At 36.9% G+C, this 22,176-nt stretch overlaps 2 protein-coding genes and 1 long non-coding RNA gene across 3 annotated transcripts in view; 1 reads left to right on the plus strand and 2 right to left on the minus strand.

The window, feature by feature from the left end:
* The window catches only part of LOC100142246 (serine protease 53), a 32,272-nt gene extending 30,122 nt beyond the window's left edge, over positions 1-2,150 (minus strand). Inside the window, exon 1 of the mRNA XM_064356210.1 lies at positions 1,958-2,150. Coding sequence (XP_064212280.1) covers positions 1,958-2,135 — 178 coding nt within the window. The 5' untranslated portion in view covers positions 2,136-2,150. The remainder of the gene's footprint in view (positions 1-1,957) is intronic.
* The window catches only part of LOC662726 (protein O-mannosyl-transferase TMTC1), a 75,427-nt gene that overhangs the window by 14,016 nt on the left and 39,235 nt on the right, over positions 1-22,176 (plus strand). Inside the window, exon 2 of the mRNA XM_015985364.2 lies at positions 21,069-21,668. Within this exon, the coding sequence (XP_015840850.1) occupies positions 21,400-21,668 (269 nt within the window). The 5' untranslated portion in view covers positions 21,069-21,399. The remainder of the gene's footprint in view (positions 1-21,068; positions 21,669-22,176) is intronic.
* Positions 7,210-8,347, minus strand: LOC107399264 (uncharacterized). Its single transcript, XR_001575915.2, has 2 exons — positions 7,758-8,347; positions 7,210-7,571 (listed from the first exon to the last, which is right to left on the minus strand). It is a non-coding gene; the product is annotated as an uncharacterized LOC107399264 (long non-coding RNA).

Genomic DNA, 22,176 nt, shown 5'->3' on the forward strand with positions numbered 1-22,176 from the left:
CGTCGTTTTTTGATTTTCTCCTGTATTTTTAAAATTTCATTCTTATGACAGTGTTCGGCGAGTGCTAAAAAATGTAGGAACAAAAACGCTGATTGCTTGCGACATTTCCTCGGTGGCGATTCGATTTGTCGAAAAAGTCGCAGAGTCAGCAATACTGCGAATTTGTTGTTAGTTGAGACATGAAAGAGTTTGTCGTTTGGCATTTCGTAAATGAGTAAATATCTGGATGAGATTCGTTTACATTTGCCGCTGCAAAAATAAATATTAATTTAATGATGAAAAACAGCGCGGATAAACATTTAGATCAAAGAGTTTGTAAAGTAAAGGGATAAGTGCGATCCGGTCGTCTGGTCACTTAATTAGAGTAAAATATTTGGTTTGAATGTGTTCTTGCGTCATTTATTTGGCCGTGATCAAAGCTGTGTATAACTAGAGCAAGCGCTTTGATGTGACAATGGTGAATCCTTGACGGCGGATAATCCTTGAAGAAAGTATCTTGCCAAACCTATCTCAACATGCCGGATCATTATTTCCGGTAGTGCGGGTGCTTGAACTCGGCTTTTTGGGGCATCGATTAAATAGAAAAGTTTCAGCGTTATCGAGGAATTACCTTTGCATATTTGGCTTTTGCGCCTCGGGCGCTCCTCAAATAAAAAGCAATTCGTTATTGATTTTTTCGTTTGATAAGTTATTCGAATTTTTTCGTGCGGGTTTCGCTTTAACCGTAACAAAACGGTGTCGCTTTATCCTTTGTAATTTCAGTACAATTGCTTTTATGGTGCACGACAAACAAAACGTTTTCATTTCATTCCGCCAGATGGATTGTCATATATCATTCAAATAATCGGTTTCAATCAGAAGAGAAACGATCCGTTCTGTTGATTTATTTTTCAATTATTTAGAGATGGCGTTTTTTAATCTCTTCAGCGATCGCTGTTATATATGACGAGAAACAGGTGTCTTGCTTGATAAATCGCACTGCGAAATGAAATTTTAATTCGCAGATTTACTAAATCGAGCATTAGTAAAAGGTATTTATGACCTCCTTAAACGGCGCCCTCCACTCTCATCTCGATCGGAAACAAAACCGAAAACTTGATCAAATTAGTTGAAAACATATATTCGGAAAGTTGCGCGTGAATGCTAATATCAAACTTTAAATCGAGTTCATGAATTAAACATAAAGTCGTCTCGAAGTATGTGCGTTACAAGTCTTGTTTTTGCTCTATTTAACAGAATAAAACATCATTAAGCATCCAAACCTGCTGAGTGCGAAATTACAACATGTTAATGAGTACTTCATCTGTATAAACGCACAGTAAATCTTCTTTTAATATATTCCCCCCGTCTCGCAAACTTCCTTTACGCCATTAAGACGTTAGACTTTTTTAACCGGAAACTTCCACATCTGCTTTGCATTCGACTTGGGCCGTTTTTTACGCACCCCTCAGCTCGAACACGTCCCGAGCAACAAATAAAATTATTATCGCGGAATTAATTTGTAAAGGTCGTGGCTTGCTGTTCATAATTAAATCTACCTTCGTCAGCCTTGAGTTAATTAGACAAAAGTAGAGTCATTTCTGAAATTAGCCAAATTGTTTTCTATGTCTCGCATCTCCTTTGACGCTTCCGATATTTTACATTCACGGCTCATTCCCGAATTTATGAATAAATATTTTAGATTAAAAAAGTTTCCGACACTTTTCACACAAGCATCGAAAACCGAAAGCCATCGATCCGGCCATTATTCCATAAAACACTCCACAACTTTTCAAAAATGTGGAAAACAAATATTTCCGAACTTTTCGCAATTTCGCGGACTATTTAGCAACCACAAACAATAAAAATTACATGAAGCAAATGACTTGTCACCTCGATTTGAGCGTTTGAGGTATCGGGGCGATAAACCAGTCTTTATGTTAATAGATTTGCGTAAATTTGCAACACACGAGTATACCTTTATGATTGTTTATCTGCGTCGTAGCGTGAATGGATGACACGGCTGCGGTCAACTCCCGGGTCGCTCGTTTGTACTTCACTTTGAAGTATTTACAGCACTTCCATGCTAACGAGAACGTTATAAATTTCATGCCACAAAAACACAAAACCGAATTGAATTTTTCACATCGGAACATATTTCGAATAAAACATTGCGACGAGTTTGCATACTCATCAGATCGTTCGATTCGTGCTTGTGCTCAGATTAAGCAATCCGGGTGTGACAAACTAGAGAAGTTTGATAATATCTCGGATTGTTGCGGTGGCGGCGCTCTCAGAGTGACAGCTTGGAAATGACCAGGAAATAGAGTTTGTCTATCATCAATTCTGAGACGGTAAGCCGGAAACAACTCCTACCACTTACCGGGTCAGAGACTGTGTTGTTAGGAAAAAAGTCGCCGCAATAAATTCGACGAAAATGAGTTGTTCGGAGACGTCCGTCCGACTCGGTTTGCTTAGCAAAGTGCCGCTGTAAATCTTGGCCTGGGAGCCAACACGCATGCAATATAAGCGGCTTCCCTGACTAACTTTTACTTATTTTTTATTATTGCATATTAAGAAAAACAAACACTGCCACCAAAACGCACAATTTTTGATTTAATCTCACTTAGTGCCGACGTGAATTATTTATGTCCAACGTCACGAAATTTTCACATTTTATTAATTTTTTTCATAATCTATTTTGCCTATTTAAAGCACGCAACATTCAAAAACACGCGTTTTCTAAAGTGTCCATGGCAACATCAATAACCCAAGAAACGTGAAGAAAATTGATTTTTTATTATAATGACAAAGTGTACCAATAAAAAAAATTACGTAAAGTATTGGTGGATACTGGTCTTTAAAACACTTGCTTTATTTCGAGCACTCCGGCTACGCCGTCGTGCTCGAAAAATCGCGCGTTTCGATACTTTGATATACAATTTTTTCTGCGGTTCGTGATATAAACGCGTCGCCCCTGAGTTCGAAATTATGCCGTTTTTACCAAGTTGGGAGCGTGATCGTAATTAGCATGAGTTTGCGACTTTTGGCGGAATTGTATTGGAAATGAGTTCGAAATTATTCAGTACATCGTAATAACACAATAAATATTAATAAAATCCAAGGAGCAATCTGTTGAGTTTTGCATAATGAATTCGAGCGTCCTCCTTGGATGCGATTTTGGGATTGGGTGAAGAGTCATTGTGAGTGAAGTTATCCGTGAGGCTCGTCCTTTCGGGGTCCGAAGATGTAGCGAGCAACAATGGCGGCTAGCGTTAATGGAATTAATTTTGATGCATAATTAATTGCATTGCGGGAGCGAATTTATCGCGCGACTCTGTTGATGATCTATTCTGGCAACGTTGAACTGACGTGCTTGCGTTAATCAACAAATTGAATTTGAATGCGGATGGGATTTGTACAGGTGAAGCCGCCAGCGATAGGACCGCTATAATCGAGTATGTATGTATTCTAGTACGAAAACTGACAAATGGACCGCAATCTAGCTGACAGCCGAATTCAAATCACCATCGTCAGGTACGAATGGAACTTCGACAGCGGTTTTATCCAAATAAAAACGACCTTTTATCAAAGGACGTCCGTCTAAATACGGATCGAATGCGATGCCAAACGGCGATTCAAAGCACATTTCGCACTTTTGTTACCGGCAATTGTGACAAATTTTTTAACCAAACCCATTCTCCTTTCTCTACAGCACGAGTCTCAACCATTGTGCACCGCCACTTTAGATCACAAAGAGAAAAAAACAGCCCACACAGAATGGACCCCAATCCAATCCTATAATCCCATCCCAATTCTTGCATTTTCAATATAGCCACATTTTCAAAGCCGCGCAGTGTATTTATTGTACCACTTTAGTGGAAATCTAAATTAATTTAAAGCAACTTTAAGAGTGAGGCGCACGACAGGTAAATAATGAACGCAGAATTCAATCTACTTACACAAACGTCGTCTAGACTGAATTGATGAAAATGCATGTATTGATAAAAAGATCCAAAACTGACAACGACGTTTTGTTCCAATATTAAATTGACGGAAAATCCATATTTAATATTAAGCGTACAAATAACTTGTAAATTACGAAAGGTCTTCTTTGTGCGAATAAACAACAATGTACTTTGTTCGCAAGAAAATGCAGTTTTGGTTTTTATTGTGCGCCTTGAAAGCGAAAATACAATTTATGAATCGCAAAATAATAACATTTATAAAAATAAAAATATATGAAAGCAATAAAAGGGATTTACAACGGCAGCATTTTATGAAGTTACATAAATGTACGTCCATTAAACAAACCACTAAGGTTGGAATAGTATTTTAATATGAGGACGAAGCATTGCGGAAAATTTAAGCATTTCGTGTAGGAAAAGTGACACAATACAAAATTGTATATTTTTCCGAGAGACTTTAAACTTTTTATGGCAGGTACTAAAGTGTGGCTCTTGTTTTGATTAAAACTAACGGCATCCGAAATAAATATTTTTTCGGGATAAGCGAAACGTGAGTTTTATGAAACACTAAAATAGATTTCTGCCACTTTATGGACTTCCATAAGTTGCGAATATTAAATCTAGAGTATGAATTTTTCCTTTACGGTAGTTTAAGTCCGCTGATTGGCTCGTTCTCGCATCGATAAAAATGTTAATTCTGTTGACATTTTAACTTTACAATTAAATCCGTATTGACACGGAACTTGGAAACTACAGAAAAACTTTTCGAATAAAATTTGTTTTACTGAAAATTTTTGTTGTTGACTCTTTTGCTACTAATTTCAAGTCGTGATTCGACTTTATGTACTTTTTATTACCCGGGAAAGTAAGTTTATTTGAAAGCTGGCGACACTTGTACTTTTAAAATAATTCATTTCATAATAAAACAACGCGTTTGCTTCGTAAAAACCACCAGCGAGATGTAAAGGTGCACGAGGGTGCGTTTCGACCTAGAGGCGTTTTAAAGAACGAACCTTGGAATCTAATTAGATGCTTTCATACTTGTTCGGTAGTTGAATTCAGAAAATGGTAATTTTCTTTTATTATTCATTTCGTTTAGCTTTTGTGTGTTATTGCTTGAGGTTTGGAATATTATTTTCCACACAAAAAATTTCCATTCAGTTAATTGCATCTGATTAGCGCCGAGGGTTAATCACCGGAATTTTGTATTCTATTACACGTCCCCTCGGTTTAAAAAATCACAATTCACCCACCGAAACGATGATTTATTGACAGCGACTGTTGATGATTTCTCTCACATTGTGTCAGATGTAACGTTTGTTTTGATGTGGATTACACGATAAATTAGCCGGAATGATGGAATTAACGTGTCAGGATCCATAATTCGAAAATGTTGCTCGTGCACTCTCTAAATCATCCCAAAACTAAATTACAAAAAGCAGTAGAAATATTTCGGAGACGCTTGGGAAGCAGTTAATTTTTCATGTTACCTTGCCGGAAAAAAGTCACACAGATTAATGTTCAAGCTATTTGGGATCTCGTCCAACTTAATGTATTGTCCTCGAAAGATTTGTTAAGAAAAATGCAAGTTGTATGCAGTTTTTCGCTTAAAACAATTTATTGCTGCTTCACGGACCATTAAAATAGATTGCACATTCAAAACAAAGACGCTTTTTTAATTAATTTATTTTAATTGAAACGAAAAATTCCACCAGCGACAACAAACAACGCTAATTGTACACATTTTTCTCTAGTTTCGACTAGAATTTAAGTCCGTAATTAAATTAAGTTTTTGCTGAATTTATGGCTCAAATCTTTAGTTTAAAAAGAAATGAGAGAAGCCGGGCTTTTGTTACGTTTATGAAGGAAAATGTAATTCATTTACTGTACAACTAAAATAAAAAATGCGAATAATAAAATGTGCAGTTTGTACGATTGTAATAAAACGAATTCACAGTTGCTCTATTTTATAAATATTATAATGGTGCATTAAACAAACCACCATAGATGAATATTTGAGGAATAAAAATACTACTTGCTTGTAAGTTGTAATTTTGCGTTTATAGTCCGGGACATTTCAATATGAGATACGTCATAGGGCATACGTTGACGCGAGACTATATAGAGCACAAAAACTAGATAAGAGCTCAAATTTAGGGAACTTGGTTGTTTGATGTGTTTGACAGATGACAAATGTAAACAATAATAAAAATTTAAATATTTCTTTATTGTAGTAAAGTACAGCAAAATGTACCAACTAGAACACTTAAAAACAAATGGAGAAACTTTCAAATGCTTTGAAGTACCGTTGCTGGATTACTGTTGAGGTTATGTTTGACCTTGGTATGACTGTCAGGTTTAAAGTTGAAATTTGCATTAAAAAGGCCATAAAAGCCTCGAAGTGCCTTTTAGGGTAGTCATCGTCATGTTCCAATTGCATGCCCCCTCTCTGCCACATCAGTAAAATTTGCCACAAAAGTTTTAAAAAACGACTTTAAACAACAAAAAAGGCCCTATTTTCATTAACAATGAGACATATCTCGCTGCATGCGGCACGACATAGGCCTCATAGGTCAATCTCATTGTGAATGGTTTTCGCTGAGATCACTTTGAGAGGGTTTCACTCAGACTGACGTTGGCGGAAGACTGAAACCTGCCTCGCGACAAGTCTTTGCACCAACATTCGAAAACGCTGTCAATGGCTTAAAATGATAAACTGTGTCAGTTTTTTTGTGTCTTTGAGGATTAGTCTTTGAGTCCTGTCGCGCCGCATGTAGCGAAGCAGATCTCATTGTGAATGGGTTCTTTAAGAAACAGTTTCAATGTACACCACAAGACATACACTGAGACGGCCTCATGCCTCATATCATGGCTTGTAATTGACAGCGTTTTATAGAATGATTTGGAATCATAATGCAGAGATTGTTGCGAGACAGGCAGGCAGGTCTCAAGCCTACTGCAGAAGTCGCTCTCAGTGAGTCCATATCTTAGAGATGCAAGACCAATTTAGACCATTTACAGTGAGATTGGTGTCCGAGACCTACGTCATGCAGGAAGCCAAACTTCATCGTGAATGGACCCTTTTCAATGGGGGTGTGCTTTTTGAATAAATTTGAAATGGCCTTTTTGAAAAAAGCAGTTGTCTCTCTTTTATTCATCTATTCAACACGTTTGTATTCGATGCACTAACACCAATTTCATTATCAGTGTCTTGATTATCAGGCAAGGGCGAAGTGGAATTGGGGGCAACCCAGAAATAAAAACACTTTAATTTCCTTTATTAGTAGGCTATATTTTTTATACAAGAGACTACTCTCAGATAGAGACGTACAAAAATGTAAACAAGAGTAAAAGTTGGTTTTTCGCAATATTTCACACTATTCTTCCACACGTCCACAGTAAAATCAGAAAGCGCTTCTTGTTATAAAGCCCTTATTATGTTTTTCAACGATGGCTGAGACTTTGTGACGTATTTGTTAAACGTAAGTTTTCAAATACCCCATGCCAGTGCAAAGGAGTTATATTAACAATTTTACGGGATTATTTTTAACTTTACACCCACTCTGCTTGAAACAAGAGTGGCTGCCAGGAAATAACGAACAAAGTGGACCCAAAAGGCTTCAGCTGCAAATTATAAACACTATCTGTGATTTTTTAAATAATTTTTTTAATAATTAATAAAAAACATGACAATATTAAGCTTTTCGATTTCGTTTGGTTTGAATTTTATATGAAAATAGAAAAGTTAACCCTCTACACCAGAAAAGACAAAAAACATAAAGAAAGTATCTGTAAATGTCGTGAACTTACTTTGAAGTAAACAGGGCTCTCCATCTATAACTCATAATTACTTGAACCGCAATTCCCATCATCAAAAAGTGCAAAACTGCGATAAGTGAGGTTATGCAGTGATGCACTTTCTTTTCCAGTTTTTCACACAAAATATATCACAAATTGCACAAATCGTACAACCAGCGATAGTCAGTACTGTCAGTACTTCACAGCAGCTTTCTCCATCACAATCACTGACTGCAATTCTGTATTGTGCCATTCCCGTCTCATCATATAATCTGAGTAGTTGTTATATGACAAGTAATGTTTCTACCTTCAAAAATACTTGCGTAAATATGTTATTATCCCGTTAGTACACACTTTTAAAGCAGCCACTGGTTATATAGATTAAAATTATAACATTTCCTTTGTTATTGTGTTATTGTTTACATCAGTCAGCTGTTTACTGTCATTTTCTAATGCTACCAATTTAAAAAATGTCCCTGTTATTAAAGCTCAAGAACCATAGAATGAGAGAGAGAACATTTTTTGTTCACACAGACGCTGAATACACGTATAAATGTCAGAAAATTCAAATTTTTTATGTCCAAATAGAAATGTCCCGGACTGTACTTCGGATTACTTCTTTGTCGCGCTTTCGAGTGTCGAAATTGCAATTTAAAAATCTACGAAGTTTAAATGTTTTATGTAAATCTTCGGTTTAACGTCACTATGGGGCCCAATTTATCCGCCTAAATGAAACTCGCTAATGCAATCCGAAGATGGCAGTCTAATAAACCGTCATTTCGTAGAATCCCGTAAAATTTTTATCTCGTTTTGAATAATGAATGTTTCGTATTCGAGTCAAGGCGTTCAGTTTAAGCGAGTGGACAAGCATTAATCTGCGATCATTGTGATCCGGTGGAAGTAGTTTTTTAAAATTCCTTTTGTTTCCGTTCATTATCTATTCTCTTAACGTGTCCAGACGCTGTGTGTAAATTGGAAACCAAAGCCCGTAACCAGCAATTCTAAATAACCGTTCTGTGTAATTTGGCCGACTGCTGACTCCGTTCCACAATTCCAGCTGCTGCCTCCGACGTAGACGACACTCCTATTGTTACCCTGAAATTCACACCCACGACGATTCCTTTTTTCTCTTCTTTTACCGAAATTATACGAGTGGTAAATGTAGATGACGTTAATAGCCTCCGGCCCTCGACACTCCTACAACTAATTTTATTATTTCGAAACTCTTCACTGAATAAAGGACTGGTGCAGCGACACAGCTTCATCAAAAGAACGATGCAGCGTTTTTCAGAGATTAATGCCAACACAAAAGCGGATGTTTCATAAACATGACTCAGTTTATGCAAAAGCTCCTTCACAAAGTATCACCTTCCATGACACGAATTAAGATCGACACATCAAAAACTAACACGAGCTGCGCTGACAGAGACGAAATGCTCGAAACGGCTTTGTACGACGATGTATGACTAACTAAATAACGCCGTGCATGCAACACATTTACCTAAAGGAACAGAAACTTCTAGGAAGCTTATTTTCTATCAACACTCGACTGAGACCCCAGTAATAAACACCGGAGCAGAAAATTGAAAACTCGACAAAGAAAAATCAAGGACAAGAAAACAATTTCTGCACATAAAGCACAAACTGACTATTTTAATTTTCGGGAAACGCAATCATTGTGTAACGTTAACCTGAACTTCCAACGACCTTATTTATTTTGCTGGTAAATCCAGATAAATCCCACACCCTCAAATGTCAAATAACAAATTGCCGGCATTTTTTGCGGCCAAGATTGAGTGTCTTATTTGTTATAAAAGCGTTAGGTTAAGAATTATTAGGTTGTTATGATCCCACATAAGAAAATCGGCAAGCGAATTAAAAAAGCTGATTTATTGGCTTCCAATGCTCTGTCGAGGAAGCAGATTAAATGCCGACGAGTCATAAAACACATTTTACGTTCACTTTAATTATGCACAAAGTAACAACGGCTGTAATCTGATATTATTTTTATTAGAGATCTGAAAGTGTCTCTGTGATCGTGAAAACTTCATTTTGCTCGTGTTTACGTTTCCTGTTAATTAAAAGGTTGTTTTACTACTGCATAATAAGTTAAATTGTTTAGAGATGAAATAATTTAACAAGGTACAGACTGAGGAAATCAGTTTTCGTGATTTAATCCCAACTGCCTCCGTAACTATTTACTGTAAAGTTTTGTGTTGAGTACAGCGTGATTCATTAATGGATGGTTTCCCAAGTCGCGATTTTTCGTTTTGCTTTCGCAAACCTAATTCAATCATTCTTTAGTAAAATTTTCTACTGAGAAATCTCAGTTGATAAAATCGGAGTAATGGTTCAAATTACCATCCATTCTCTTGTAAATTACAATTAAGAATCGGATCTTATCTGCGGAAATTAACGAGCGCACTTAATTATAAAACGTACTGGAAGCGTGTTACAGATTTTTCCCCGAGTGTCGTCACATAATTCCGGCGATTTCGTATTCCGGGAGAAAAATGTGTTATTTATTTATATTGTTTCAAAGTTTCCCGAACAAGAAATTCGGTAAATGAAGTTGTCAAACGACCAAAATCAATATAAAATACCGTGACTGTGGCGTCCCTCGGGACCCGGCTATCTTTTCCCTATATCGCGGACACCAGTTTTTAAATTGTTTTCTCTTCCATAGAATGAGATAAGTCGGAGGATTTATCGAAGAGTAATGATTATTTTATTATGTTAAAATCTTCGCTTCCAGAAAAACGTCTCTTGAGACGATCGCAAACTGACGAAAGTCTCGAATAAGTGTTCATTAACAATTCCCGAACTAATGTAAGTGGTATCAAAGATCGTCAATTATGAATTCCCAAGAGAGAACGCCACTCTAGAAATTCAAGCAACGGAGTGGAAATTTGGGACCGTCTTTCTCATTGTTTTCGTATGGAGCACAATGGCTCTAAGACCAGAACAGCATATCTTCCCTTTTCGCTATATTATCATTAATTTGATAATGACCCTGCAAATGAGACGCCTCCCTCTCTTTAAATACACCTGTCTCTATAAGCCAAGATTGTTTGCCGTTAATTCCTCCAAGAACAAATACCAGAACAAAGCATTTGTAATCTTACTTTCTATTTACTTGCGCTAACTTCATACAAGACGCGCGCTTATCAGTTACAAGCCGAAATCCACAAGCAAATTATCACCCGAAAATTGCACAACCAGGACATGGCTAAAAGGGCAACATTTTTTTCGCCAAATTTGTATAATTCATGGTTAAGTGCTGTTGCAAATTTCGTCTAAGTGGATGTTGAGCGTTTAACTTAATAAGCTTAAGAGATTTGGTGCATGAATTTTGGCTAAATCTTCAAACCATTGTTAAAATAGACATTATTAGATTATGTCCGCCGGGACGCTGCTCTATTATTCCAATTACGACATATGCTCAAAGCCAGCTTCAGCGTCTCCAACAACCAAGAACTTCAACTAACTTACCAAAATCAAAAGAATTTACTGACCATAATTAGAATTTATTAAACTGTTATGGTGAATCAACTTTATCGGAAAAATTAATAATCATACCGAAATAAGCATTTGCTTTTGAGTTTTTTACATTTTTCTTTCTATTTTTTTAGAATTTTAATCAAACCTAGGTTTGATAGATTAATTAATTAATTAACTAATTAAATTGCTGCAAAATAAGTATTTAATAGCATAGACACGTGCTTATAAAATGTACTAGGATACAAACAGCTAAAAACATTGATATTATCTATTATTTAGGTATGCATTATGTATAGCTACATTTTTAAAATCAATTTTACGCTAAGTAGTTTAACTTGTGTTGATTTTTACAAAATAAATTGCAAATATTTGAAATAAATATTTACATTTAATTGTAAAACAAATGTAATGAAATCTCCCATCAATCCTAAAATTTGCGAATTATTTCAATAATTATTTCAATAAAATACATCTGTAATTTCATTTAATATTGTTTTTCTGTTGAAACGTCTGATGTGTGTTGTTTTTGAAACTTTCTTTCTTAATAAAAAATAAACAGTGTTTCCTGATTTTATTCGAAGTATGTCAGCTGTATGTTGACATTTTTATTTTAATAAAAATAAATCGAGGAATTGATTTGTATAGAATTAAATATTCAAGAGCCTGGCGCGGGCATTAATGACGTAAGTGGAGTAAACCGTAACGTCCGATTTGATATTATAGAAATGTGTTAAGCTAATGGCAAGTAATGTGCTTAATAAATGTTTAACTTCCTCTCCTGGATCAATAAGAGAAATAAATTTTGGATTAGTCTAGGTACGAAAGGCCGTTTTCGTGTGTAATGAAATAATTAGTGAGTAATTATTTCAGGGGAAAATGGCCATAAACGTGCCTCAAATTAGACAAACAATACATTTCCCAGTTTTTCAAATTAATATTTGATGTGGGACATTATTTCGTAGCTTCCATTAAAATTGATTAGACCGGACGCTGAAAAATCGCGAAAAAATGAATTTTTTTCGCAGCTTCGGTCTAAGTATTATGCAAGCATTAACAGGAATTTGCATAATCCCTCTACAAATCATCAATCCTGCTTTATGCACGTACATGCCCGACCTATATAACCGAAATAAGCCAAAGTTGCGTTATCTTAACGGCCAGCAGATCACATTCTTAGACCCATTGTTCCTTATCATAAATCATACTTCTATAAATCTTACATTCTTCATTGATCGGTTTATTGCTTTGGATCGGATTTCCTGTGCGCCGTAAAATGTAATAATGGCAGAAACATTTCTCTAAATATTGATACAATTTGTCAATATATCATTAGGACTAAGTCCAGACGTCAGCGCGGAATTATGGACTAATGCACGGCCCATTTGTCCGAAAGATAATTCTGGGGCGTTTCTCGCTGGCTAAAAGCCCCGAAACAACAAAAATAGAACAGTGTCAACTTGCGCAAATCTGCAAGTCCCATCAATGCATTTCCCGTACAGCAATAAATTCAAAGCGGCAAACTTTTCAAATATTGTTAGCGATTCTATCGCAGTTAATGGAAACTGAATTTTCTTAATTTGAATATCTCGATCGAGCGTCAAGTGAAAAACTATCCAATGAATAAAGTTTCCCTTCCTCCACGAGACAAAATGTCAATGTTGGAACACGTCCCGAATACCTGAATTTTTGTAAATATGTTCGACGTGGCGAACACGGGGTGTCTACTCAATATTCTCGAATCTCAAGCCCGGAGGGATAAATCTCGGGCGTTGACAGGCCTCGTCTGGCATGTGGGTTCATCCAGGATTGTGGACCTCCATTGCATCTCGGACCCGCCCTTGGCAATTCCTCCGGGAAGGGCAACTTCTGTCAGGTTGATGAGGGATTTCAATGTGCAACAATTCATACGTGTCAGGTTACATCGCTAGATTCGGACTGGAATCGATCGAGGTCGCCCTATATTTCTGTTTATTTTAAAATACAAAGACAAGCCACAAAGAGTGGTGATTAATGATTAGGCGGCGGTTGTAACCAGGCCCAATTTCCAATTTAACAATAGCGGGCTGAAGTCGCTTTACTTTATTATTTTTCAAAGTGTCAGCACTTTCGAATTTGTTCAAACTTCATAAATAGTTGAGACTCTAGCAAAAAGCGAGTTCACATAGATTGAAAAACACGGGTGAAATATGCGGATGAGGGATTAAATCAGTAATAAATAACTTTGACAAGGAATTATGAGTTCGGGGATATACAAAGAGCGGCCGTATTTAATTTAACATGTTTTGCATCGATGGGGTGGGAGATAAATAGCAACCTATACGTAACCAGCAAGAATTTCCCAACTGTTTAACTCGCCCCTAAACGATGACAAATTGACTTAAGTGCTTCTTTGTACCAACTTTGTCATTTGTAGCGGGAACAAAGTCAAAGTATGCCATATCAGGGGTTATTCTTTGGTAAACACAGGCTCACCACAATACCGTGTTCGTGACTGACGTGCCTTCTATTTAGCGTTCTATCAATCTAGACACAATGATAATTCTCCCTTCCTTGGCCCTGGCCTCTAATTTCGCCCCCGGTCGGTCAAGTAATGGTTAAATGAAGTTTATAAGACGCTTTAATATAAATTCCGGTTGCGGTTTAAATAAGAAGTTTATGTTGAAGTTTCGCAAAGTTGACAATAAGCTTATTTAAACTCTTCTTCAATCCGAACATCTCCGTATATTTCAATAGGGAAAAAATATTGGTTTCAAGTCACGAATTCCCTCGAGAGGCCAGAGATGACAGGGTTTAGGATTATAGTTAGATCTTAAATTGGGTCAAAGTGGGTAGGAAAAACTCGCCATGTCTTCGATGTTGAATCTCTTCGGAGACAGTCGATGTACCGGCCCTTGTAAGCCCGACCCACTTGAGGTTTAGAGAGGAATTGTCGAGCTACAAATTGCTTGTAAAAAGTCATTCTGCTGACTTACGCTGCTCCCGAAATGTTTCAGTCACGACTGAGGCTTAATTGAAATTGACCCAGCGCTGGCTAAATTTTTGATCACTGGATAAGAAGACTTACATTGATGCCTATTTAAATTTTTAGCAAGGAGCAAAGTTTCAAGAACACTCACCTAAATTATAGAACGCCAAGAAAAACTTTCGGATAAGCAGACTGTCATTCGGACTTATTTAAATAATAATGAAATGGCTTGTGAATAATGGAGCGCTGGATTTTGGGCAAATAAGCCGCTTCTTTCTGCACTTGCTCGAGGAAACGAAATTTTGGTATTGAATAATCGGTTCAAAATTTTCACGCTGGACGTGGATTCCGTAATAGTGCATGAAAGTGTTGTTTTTGCTTTGTTTGTCGATTTGGGTGTTGCAGCTTCGGCTGAAATTGATCCAGCGGTAACTGAATTATAAAGCTCGGCTCGCTGCACCTCGGGACTCAACTTCCGGCGGCAATCAGCGAAACCGGATGCTTGGCCAGCATCCGCGATAAATTTATAATCGGCTGGAATGGCTCAGTATCCGTGCGCTTTATGTGTAGACGTAAGTGAGTTGGAATTTGCGGATCCCTATAATCTGCGAATGTCTGATTTGCATTCGGCGGCTGATTCATGGCACGAGGACAGAGGTGTTGTCAATATCGGATAGTTAACCGAATGATCAGCGTGTGCCGTGTGTACTGATAATAGGATGTGTTCGCAGTAATGGATAGACATGATTACACAGTAAAGTATTTTAGTGCTTTGTGAATAGCCATTTCGCAACGGATAATCATTATGGATGGATTTACCAATGGGGTGCTCTCCGCGTTTTGTGTTTGCCGCCTATTTGCCCACTTAGCACTACAACACCATCATTTAAGAGCTTTTGTCATTTCCATGCCATTGTTGGGCGCTCTCATTGCTCTCTAATGTACACATAAATCAACACTTATGCCGACGTTAAATATTTTTCTAAACTGCAACGATTACGACAACGAAACAAAAATCCCAAATATTTTACGACCGCACCATAAAAATAATATCCTTCGTCTAAATCTTCCGCTAATGTATGTAGCGCAATAAAATGCGAGATTAGCTTTATGTCGCATCCGTTTTATTGAAAGTCTCAGCAGATTGACGTCAACACTTCAGAGCTTTATTAGAAAAATAAGAAAAAAATAAATATAGTCGAAATGACTCAAAGTTAAAACACAGCCTCATTATAACATAAATTACGAAATTTCAAATACTGTGTGACTGAAAAGTTTTCCAATTATAGCAGATGTTGGAAAAAATTACTTTTTGATTGAAGCATTAGACCGAATTGAAACAAATCAAACATTAACACCACATTTGTACTCTTGAACAAGGTTTTGTCAATACAAACTACTTTAAAAATGGCATTTTAATGTCATTTTTATGTTTGTAAAGCTTTCTAATTTTTACTTTGTGTTTTTAAAGCTTCGTACAGACATGAGTATTTTCCCGAACGACAAACACCAAACATGACACTAAACAGATCTTTAATTTTTTCAAACTAAATAACAATCAGATCTGATTTATTAATGATTAATAATAATAATAATAATAATAATAATAATAATAATAATAATAATAATAATAATAATAATAATAATAATAATAATAATAATAATAATAATAATAATAATAATCATAATCATAATAATAATAATAATAATAATAATAATAATAATAATCATAATCATAATAATAATAATAAACATGTTACTGCTTGTACTCGCTTTCGATTGATATTACTTTAGCTAGAAAAATTATTTTCGGATTTTTTTACTATTTTTACTGAGCAAGTAAATTTTTAATAAAAATAAGTTACATTTTGTAATAATTTTGGCTTTGGATTCGTTTACATAAGTCTTGTTCAAACGTTCAGCTGTTGCGTACGGCGCATTCGTCTGGATCAAATCTGGAAAGGCTGTTTTTGTGCAATTACTTTCTTTCTGTTACATTTCAATGAGAACTAAATTCTTTCACAAAGCGTTCAAAGTTGAAGCGGCAGACGCTCGTCCTGTTATACCCGAAAAAATAAATAAACACCTCTCTTCTCCATCCAATTGAAAAGCAATTTCACTTTTGCTATAGTCTATGTAAGAAAAGTCCTTTCGAGCGGCGTTTTTGTTTTCGTTTGCATTCAGATATAGGTGGCGTAAACGAATTAAAGTCTGAAACGATAAATTATCGCCGGTGTAAACCCGGCTTATTTTTTTCCGATTTAAGCGCAAGTTTGCTTAATTCAAAAATATGTAAGTACCGTAACTAAACCGATTAGAGCTTTTACATTAATAATTCGTCCGATCTGGAAAGGCGTAAAGCGTGGCTAATCCGCGTCCAAACAAGCGCTGTTTTTGCCTCCGGGCTCGACTGCACAAGTCCAGTTAATTATGTAATTTGTTCGATTTCGTGCAACTCTGAAGAATGGAATGCCAGCTGCCATGGCGTGCACAAATGCATGATAGCTGACATTGAACATAATGGAAATTGCTGGATCCAAAAATGTCTAGATACCGGAAAAATTGAATTGAAGCGATGCGTGAAACTTGTCAGGAAAATAATGGAAAATTTTGCTTATGTGAACATAGCGAAATCATTTATTTTCGGACGATTATTGCAACTATTAAACACGTAACCGCCATAAATCACCCGTTTTTAATACGTTGAGCTCTCGACTGAATTATGCAAGAAAATTGGGGCATGGAGCAAGAACAATTCGGTAAACAATGTAATTGAGGTGAGCTGGAAGTGTCTGTGACCCATTGTTTTAAATTCCCTGATTTGTATTCTTGTTATGCCTCGCCTTGATTACAATATTTCCCTAAAGCTTCAACTCCTTGTCTCCTGGAGCAATTTTTTATCACAAGAATGTTAATTATCCGCAGTCTAGCGCCACGAAAATTAAAAATTGACGCGTGATGGACGCGTCTTTTATTACATTCTCTTTAAGAAAATCTAATTGAAGACATTTCTGCATAAATTTCTCGAATTTTTTGATTGATAACGAATTTATTAGACAGTTGTAATCTTAAATTTCGATTAGGCCGAGCATGATTGTTGTTCGCGAGGAATTTCAATAAAAGCTTTAAAAATCCGCAGGATTTTCGATTGTCAACGATGTCTCGTACTCGTCAAATTCTCTACATATCTGCTCCCACGTTTGATTAATTTCCACTATCTCAGCATCGCGAATAGAATTCCCATATCCTTTCAGAAGCGATTTACAGTGTAAGGCGTTCCTATCTCTGCTTTAAACCATATTCGTCGTTTACAACAATTGGATGGATAATGTGAAATGACTCGCACATAGATAAGTGATAAATGAAATTCGGGAACGGATCCGAAGTCCGACGTTTAAAACGAGTTAAAACCCTGATACTTGAAGTGACTGGCGTTTACCAAGCTTGTCAATTGTGAAGTCGAAAGACAATAGCATTGTCCCGGGATAATATTTATCGTAAAGAATCACAAACCGTGGAAAAGCGAGTCATTATTCACCTGAAACGGCACTGTGGCAATTGCTGGAACATTCCATAATAAATCTTAACTCGTATTTAAGCTGATTCTTACATAATGCAGAGATACCGCTGTGCTACATTTAAATAACAAATGGTCATTTTTAAGAATCATGAAGCCATTTAAATAAACACGAGGTTATCTTTACTGCAAAATATGAGCATAACATAAATTTGACGGGCGATAAACGCAAAGACTCCAACTTACAAAACTGCCATTTAAATATCAAACAGAATCAATGATATTCGTATTAATAAAGCGACCCGGCGCATCCACCAATTTTAATTATGATTCTAAAATTTGCTGGAAAATAAAACCAATTAGCTGCATTTGTATATATGAAAGAATAAATGGAAAAATCTCTCTGTCACAAATATTTAAACTTATCGATTTTAATTAAAAATTAAATGTATGCGACATCATAATTTTAGCGTTTTCGCCTACACATGAAAATTGTTTTATTTCAGCAATAATTTCCATTTAGAGATAGATATTTTGTTTGCCTTATGTACGTTTTGTCGTCGCAACGCCTGGAATGTGTTTGACAAAATTCTTATTTTATGCATTTTTCCTCTTTCCTCACGTAGACTCCCGCAAATAGGGCGTATTAGTTCCTACATTACCCGAAAGTGTTACCATAAAAGCACTTTGCATGTCGGAAAATCGATGCGAAAGAGAATAGTCGGCACAGAATTAAAAAACAATGAGCAAAAATGCAAAATGAGCAATTGCATGCTTTGTGACAGTTTTAAAAATGAGCTGGAATTTGTATTCAATTTGCCTAACTAATTGCTTATTTATGAGTCGCGCAACTATCAGCAAATCAAGAAAAATGCACAGCGAAATATTCTGTGAATCGCTGGATTTGTCACAGCGAATTTGCATTTGATTTATTTTTGAAATATAGATTGCTTACGCATTTACACTTGTTAAGTGTAATAGTTTCGTTTCCATGGCGACGTTATCTATGGCGCTTTACTACGACATCCCCTCTTGAACGGTAAATGATGTTGCATTAGCACTTTTAGCATCCGGGGTCAGCAGATAAAGTAAAGAGCCAACTCATTCACTTGATGTAGGTGTTGTTTGTACCAAATCTCAGCAGACTAATCTATTTCTACTCCAACTTTGTAATTAGCACGATTTGACTTATCAAGAGTTATCTTTTTGCGCTTGCGATTATTGTAAGGGGCGCAAATTGGGTGAGGGTATTCTAATTAGTAATCAACTGTTGGTGTGGTTTATGGAGTTTTGCATTCAAGCCGTGTCTGCGTTAATGCACCACGTAGCTAAAAAGCCTCCTCTGCCTCTTTTATAGTCCAATCCCATCTCACGGATGGCTTGGCGTGACCCGCAGGTGCTTATATTGGCAATAATTGCGACAAAAGCGGCGCGGGCCAATATCTAAGACTTGAATAATAAATGTCTTGTTTTTCGATTTGCCTCCGAGGACCAGGGGCGATAACACAAACAACGCCAGCAAAACCAACAATGAAAACGCGGCAAAGATTCGTTTTGATGTCATTTTAATGCATCCCAGCCCGACCCTTCCGCCGGTCCGATTAACTTTAATTAAGAAACTTGCCATGTGCTAGTACATAAAAATGGAATGCATTTCGTGTCGGAACAATTGTCTTGATGCGGCAAAAGCTACGCTTTTGTGTTGGCTCTTTTGTTATTAAAATATACAGTGACGGGCGTAATTATGAGAGACATGTGGGAAGTGCCACCGTCGGCGATTAAAAACTTCCATTAATAACAATAAAACCCAGATGCGTTTCGTGAAAGCGACATCGATGCCATGACCAAGTTATTAATGTGTGATTCCCCTCGCGACGTGTCGGCGCACTTTTGTTCATATCGCACAGATTCCGATGGAATACAAGGAGACGGTAATTGAGTTGAGAAGCGTGTCATCCGGACATGTGTTTTGCTGCTTTCTCATCAACATTTATGTATCTGTTTTCCTTTTTAACGACCTTTTCCGGGGCACGGGTGATGAATGGCCCGCACTGATCTATCCTGAAAAATGACCGGAATCCGCCGGAAAACAAAAATGCACCAGGAGAGTTTTACTAAACAAGCCGGGTTTTTTCAATTTCATAAATGCATTTCAAGTAAATCACGCCATCCGTACGCCGCACAATCACTAAGGTAAATAGAGTTCGCCCTCTCATTACCATTTTGATTACGAATGAATAATTACATTGTCCTTTACATAAAAGGCATTTTATGCTCTAATTTGGATCGGGCACGCCCTACCCTTTTATCAATAGTTTCTTGCCTCCTGAATTTTCAGCATGGTTAAATTTGCTCGATCTATTCCAAATCATGAACGAACTTGCATGCGGTAAAATGTAATTTACAACCACCGTCGTAACAATTTACGTATTTGGTTTGACTAAGAACGTACGACGCTTTAATGTGCTGAACATGCCTGATTACCGTTTCGCTAAATTAGTTCAGCTAAAAATATCAAATTTTATCCTCCCCTTTACATTATTAATAGTTCCGCACAGAACGGACAATAAATTAAATGTTTTTTCTTTTTTGAAACGGAGCTGCTGACCTTAATAGATTTCAACCCTCTATTATCTTTGGAATTTAAGCAGGAGCTTTATTGGATGACCCGGTCATTGGAACGAAAAGGAGAGTATTTAAAGTTTAATTAATTTATAATTTGTAATCTCTCCTTTTCACGATAGCAGTATCAAGTTCTCTAACTAAATATAAAGTAATTAATTTTTTAACTCGATCTGACTTTGCATCCGAAACTTGAAAATTATTAGCCCGGCGCCTCCACCATTTTTACATGTTTTCGAGTGAAATTTTTTCTTGTATAAAATAACACGTTTAGTGCCTATTTTCTGGGAGAGGAGACATCCCGAAATGGCAGATACACGATATAAATCCCGTAAACGCGTCAGACGACGATGTGCTGCCGCAAATTCAGATTTCTGGTGAAATTTTTATAAAGCTGGTCATCTCCCAACATTTCTCATAATTACGTCGTCCACTCGTGCTCCCTCTTTGCATTATTTAAACACATCATTAGAGCTTTAAGCGCTATATTAAATTTATAACGACTCCCTGTAGGCGATCTTCAATGGCCATTAAAAAAGCAAATGGTGCTTTAAAACTGGAGCGTCGGTGACTATTTAATAAAGACGCATTCCGGTGAAGAACCGGCGATAGTTTCGGTGTTTCCGGGCGATTTTCGCCGGTTGGGGTTTCGTAATAAGCGAGGACGTGCCGTCTGGGATGTAATAGCAGACTTATTGATATTATTGATTTGTTTCAGGACCGGCCAGTGGCTTCCAATACACTTCCGGTACGGTCGAGATAATCTTCTTCAACAATGAACAGTGGTAGATAAATGGGCGCATAAAACTAAGCACGGAGTGCCACGCCGTGATCAATCGTGGCCAAATGTTCCATTATTGTTAAATGGTGTAAGATTTATCGTTATGCCCGATCCCGAAAGGCCACTTGAATTTTTTAAATAGATCAAAATTTACGCTAATCGTGAGTGAAAGCAGAAGTTATGTTACGACTCCGTGGTCTTCATAACCGGCACGAATAAACATTCATTCTGCGTAATAAAGACAGTGACCTCGAGATTACGCCGAGATATGAAGCGACGAGCTTTAGCTACGCAAGGGAAAAAAGCGCCCAGTTCGTGGCCCATATACAGCTTAGTGAGCACCGTTGCAGTGGCCTGCTATCTTAACGGACTTAATGGCGACTTCGTGCACGATGATATTCCTGCTGTGACTCTCAATAAGGACGTCTTGGCCATCAACCCCATCAGTCATGCATTCAAGAACGACTTCTGGGGAACGCCGATGGCCGACCTCGCCAGCCATAAATCCTACAGACCTCTCACCATTCTCACTTTCAGGTAAACGAAGTAAAAATAAACCAATCGCTACTGAACGCCATTTGAAATAATCAGAAGCTGGATGGGCGCAAAAAATTGAAACCGCTAAAGTTTTAATACCGGAGCAGACGATTTTAATTCTGGTCAGCCGGGGATAAGCTGGACACTTCAAACCAACGGGTTACAAGATAATAACTTCAGTCAGTTGCCTCTTGAATTTTTATAACAGTCGAGTATAAAAGAAGCGATTCTGAATCTTGATATAAGTTGAAAAGAAATGAAATAAAATTTTATTTGTAAGAAAATACCGCAACAACGTGACCTGTTAATGTTTCAAAGAAAAAATTAACTGTAGCAAAATTTTTAATTACAAGCGCCCGATCAGATCACAGTTTATGTTTGCCGACGACAACCAATCGGAAAACCCGTAAATATTTACTCGAACTAGTGGGATTTGAAATCATTGCAAATATTTCGTTGCATTTGAAGGCAATGAAGAAACAAATACAATTCCACTACTTTTGGTATT

The sequence above is a fragment of the Tribolium castaneum genome, chromosome 4 (genome assembly GCF_031307605.1).
Source record: "Tribolium castaneum strain GA2 chromosome 4, icTriCast1.1, whole genome shotgun sequence".
NCBI lineage: Eukaryota > Metazoa > Arthropoda > Insecta > Coleoptera > Tenebrionidae > Tribolium > Tribolium castaneum.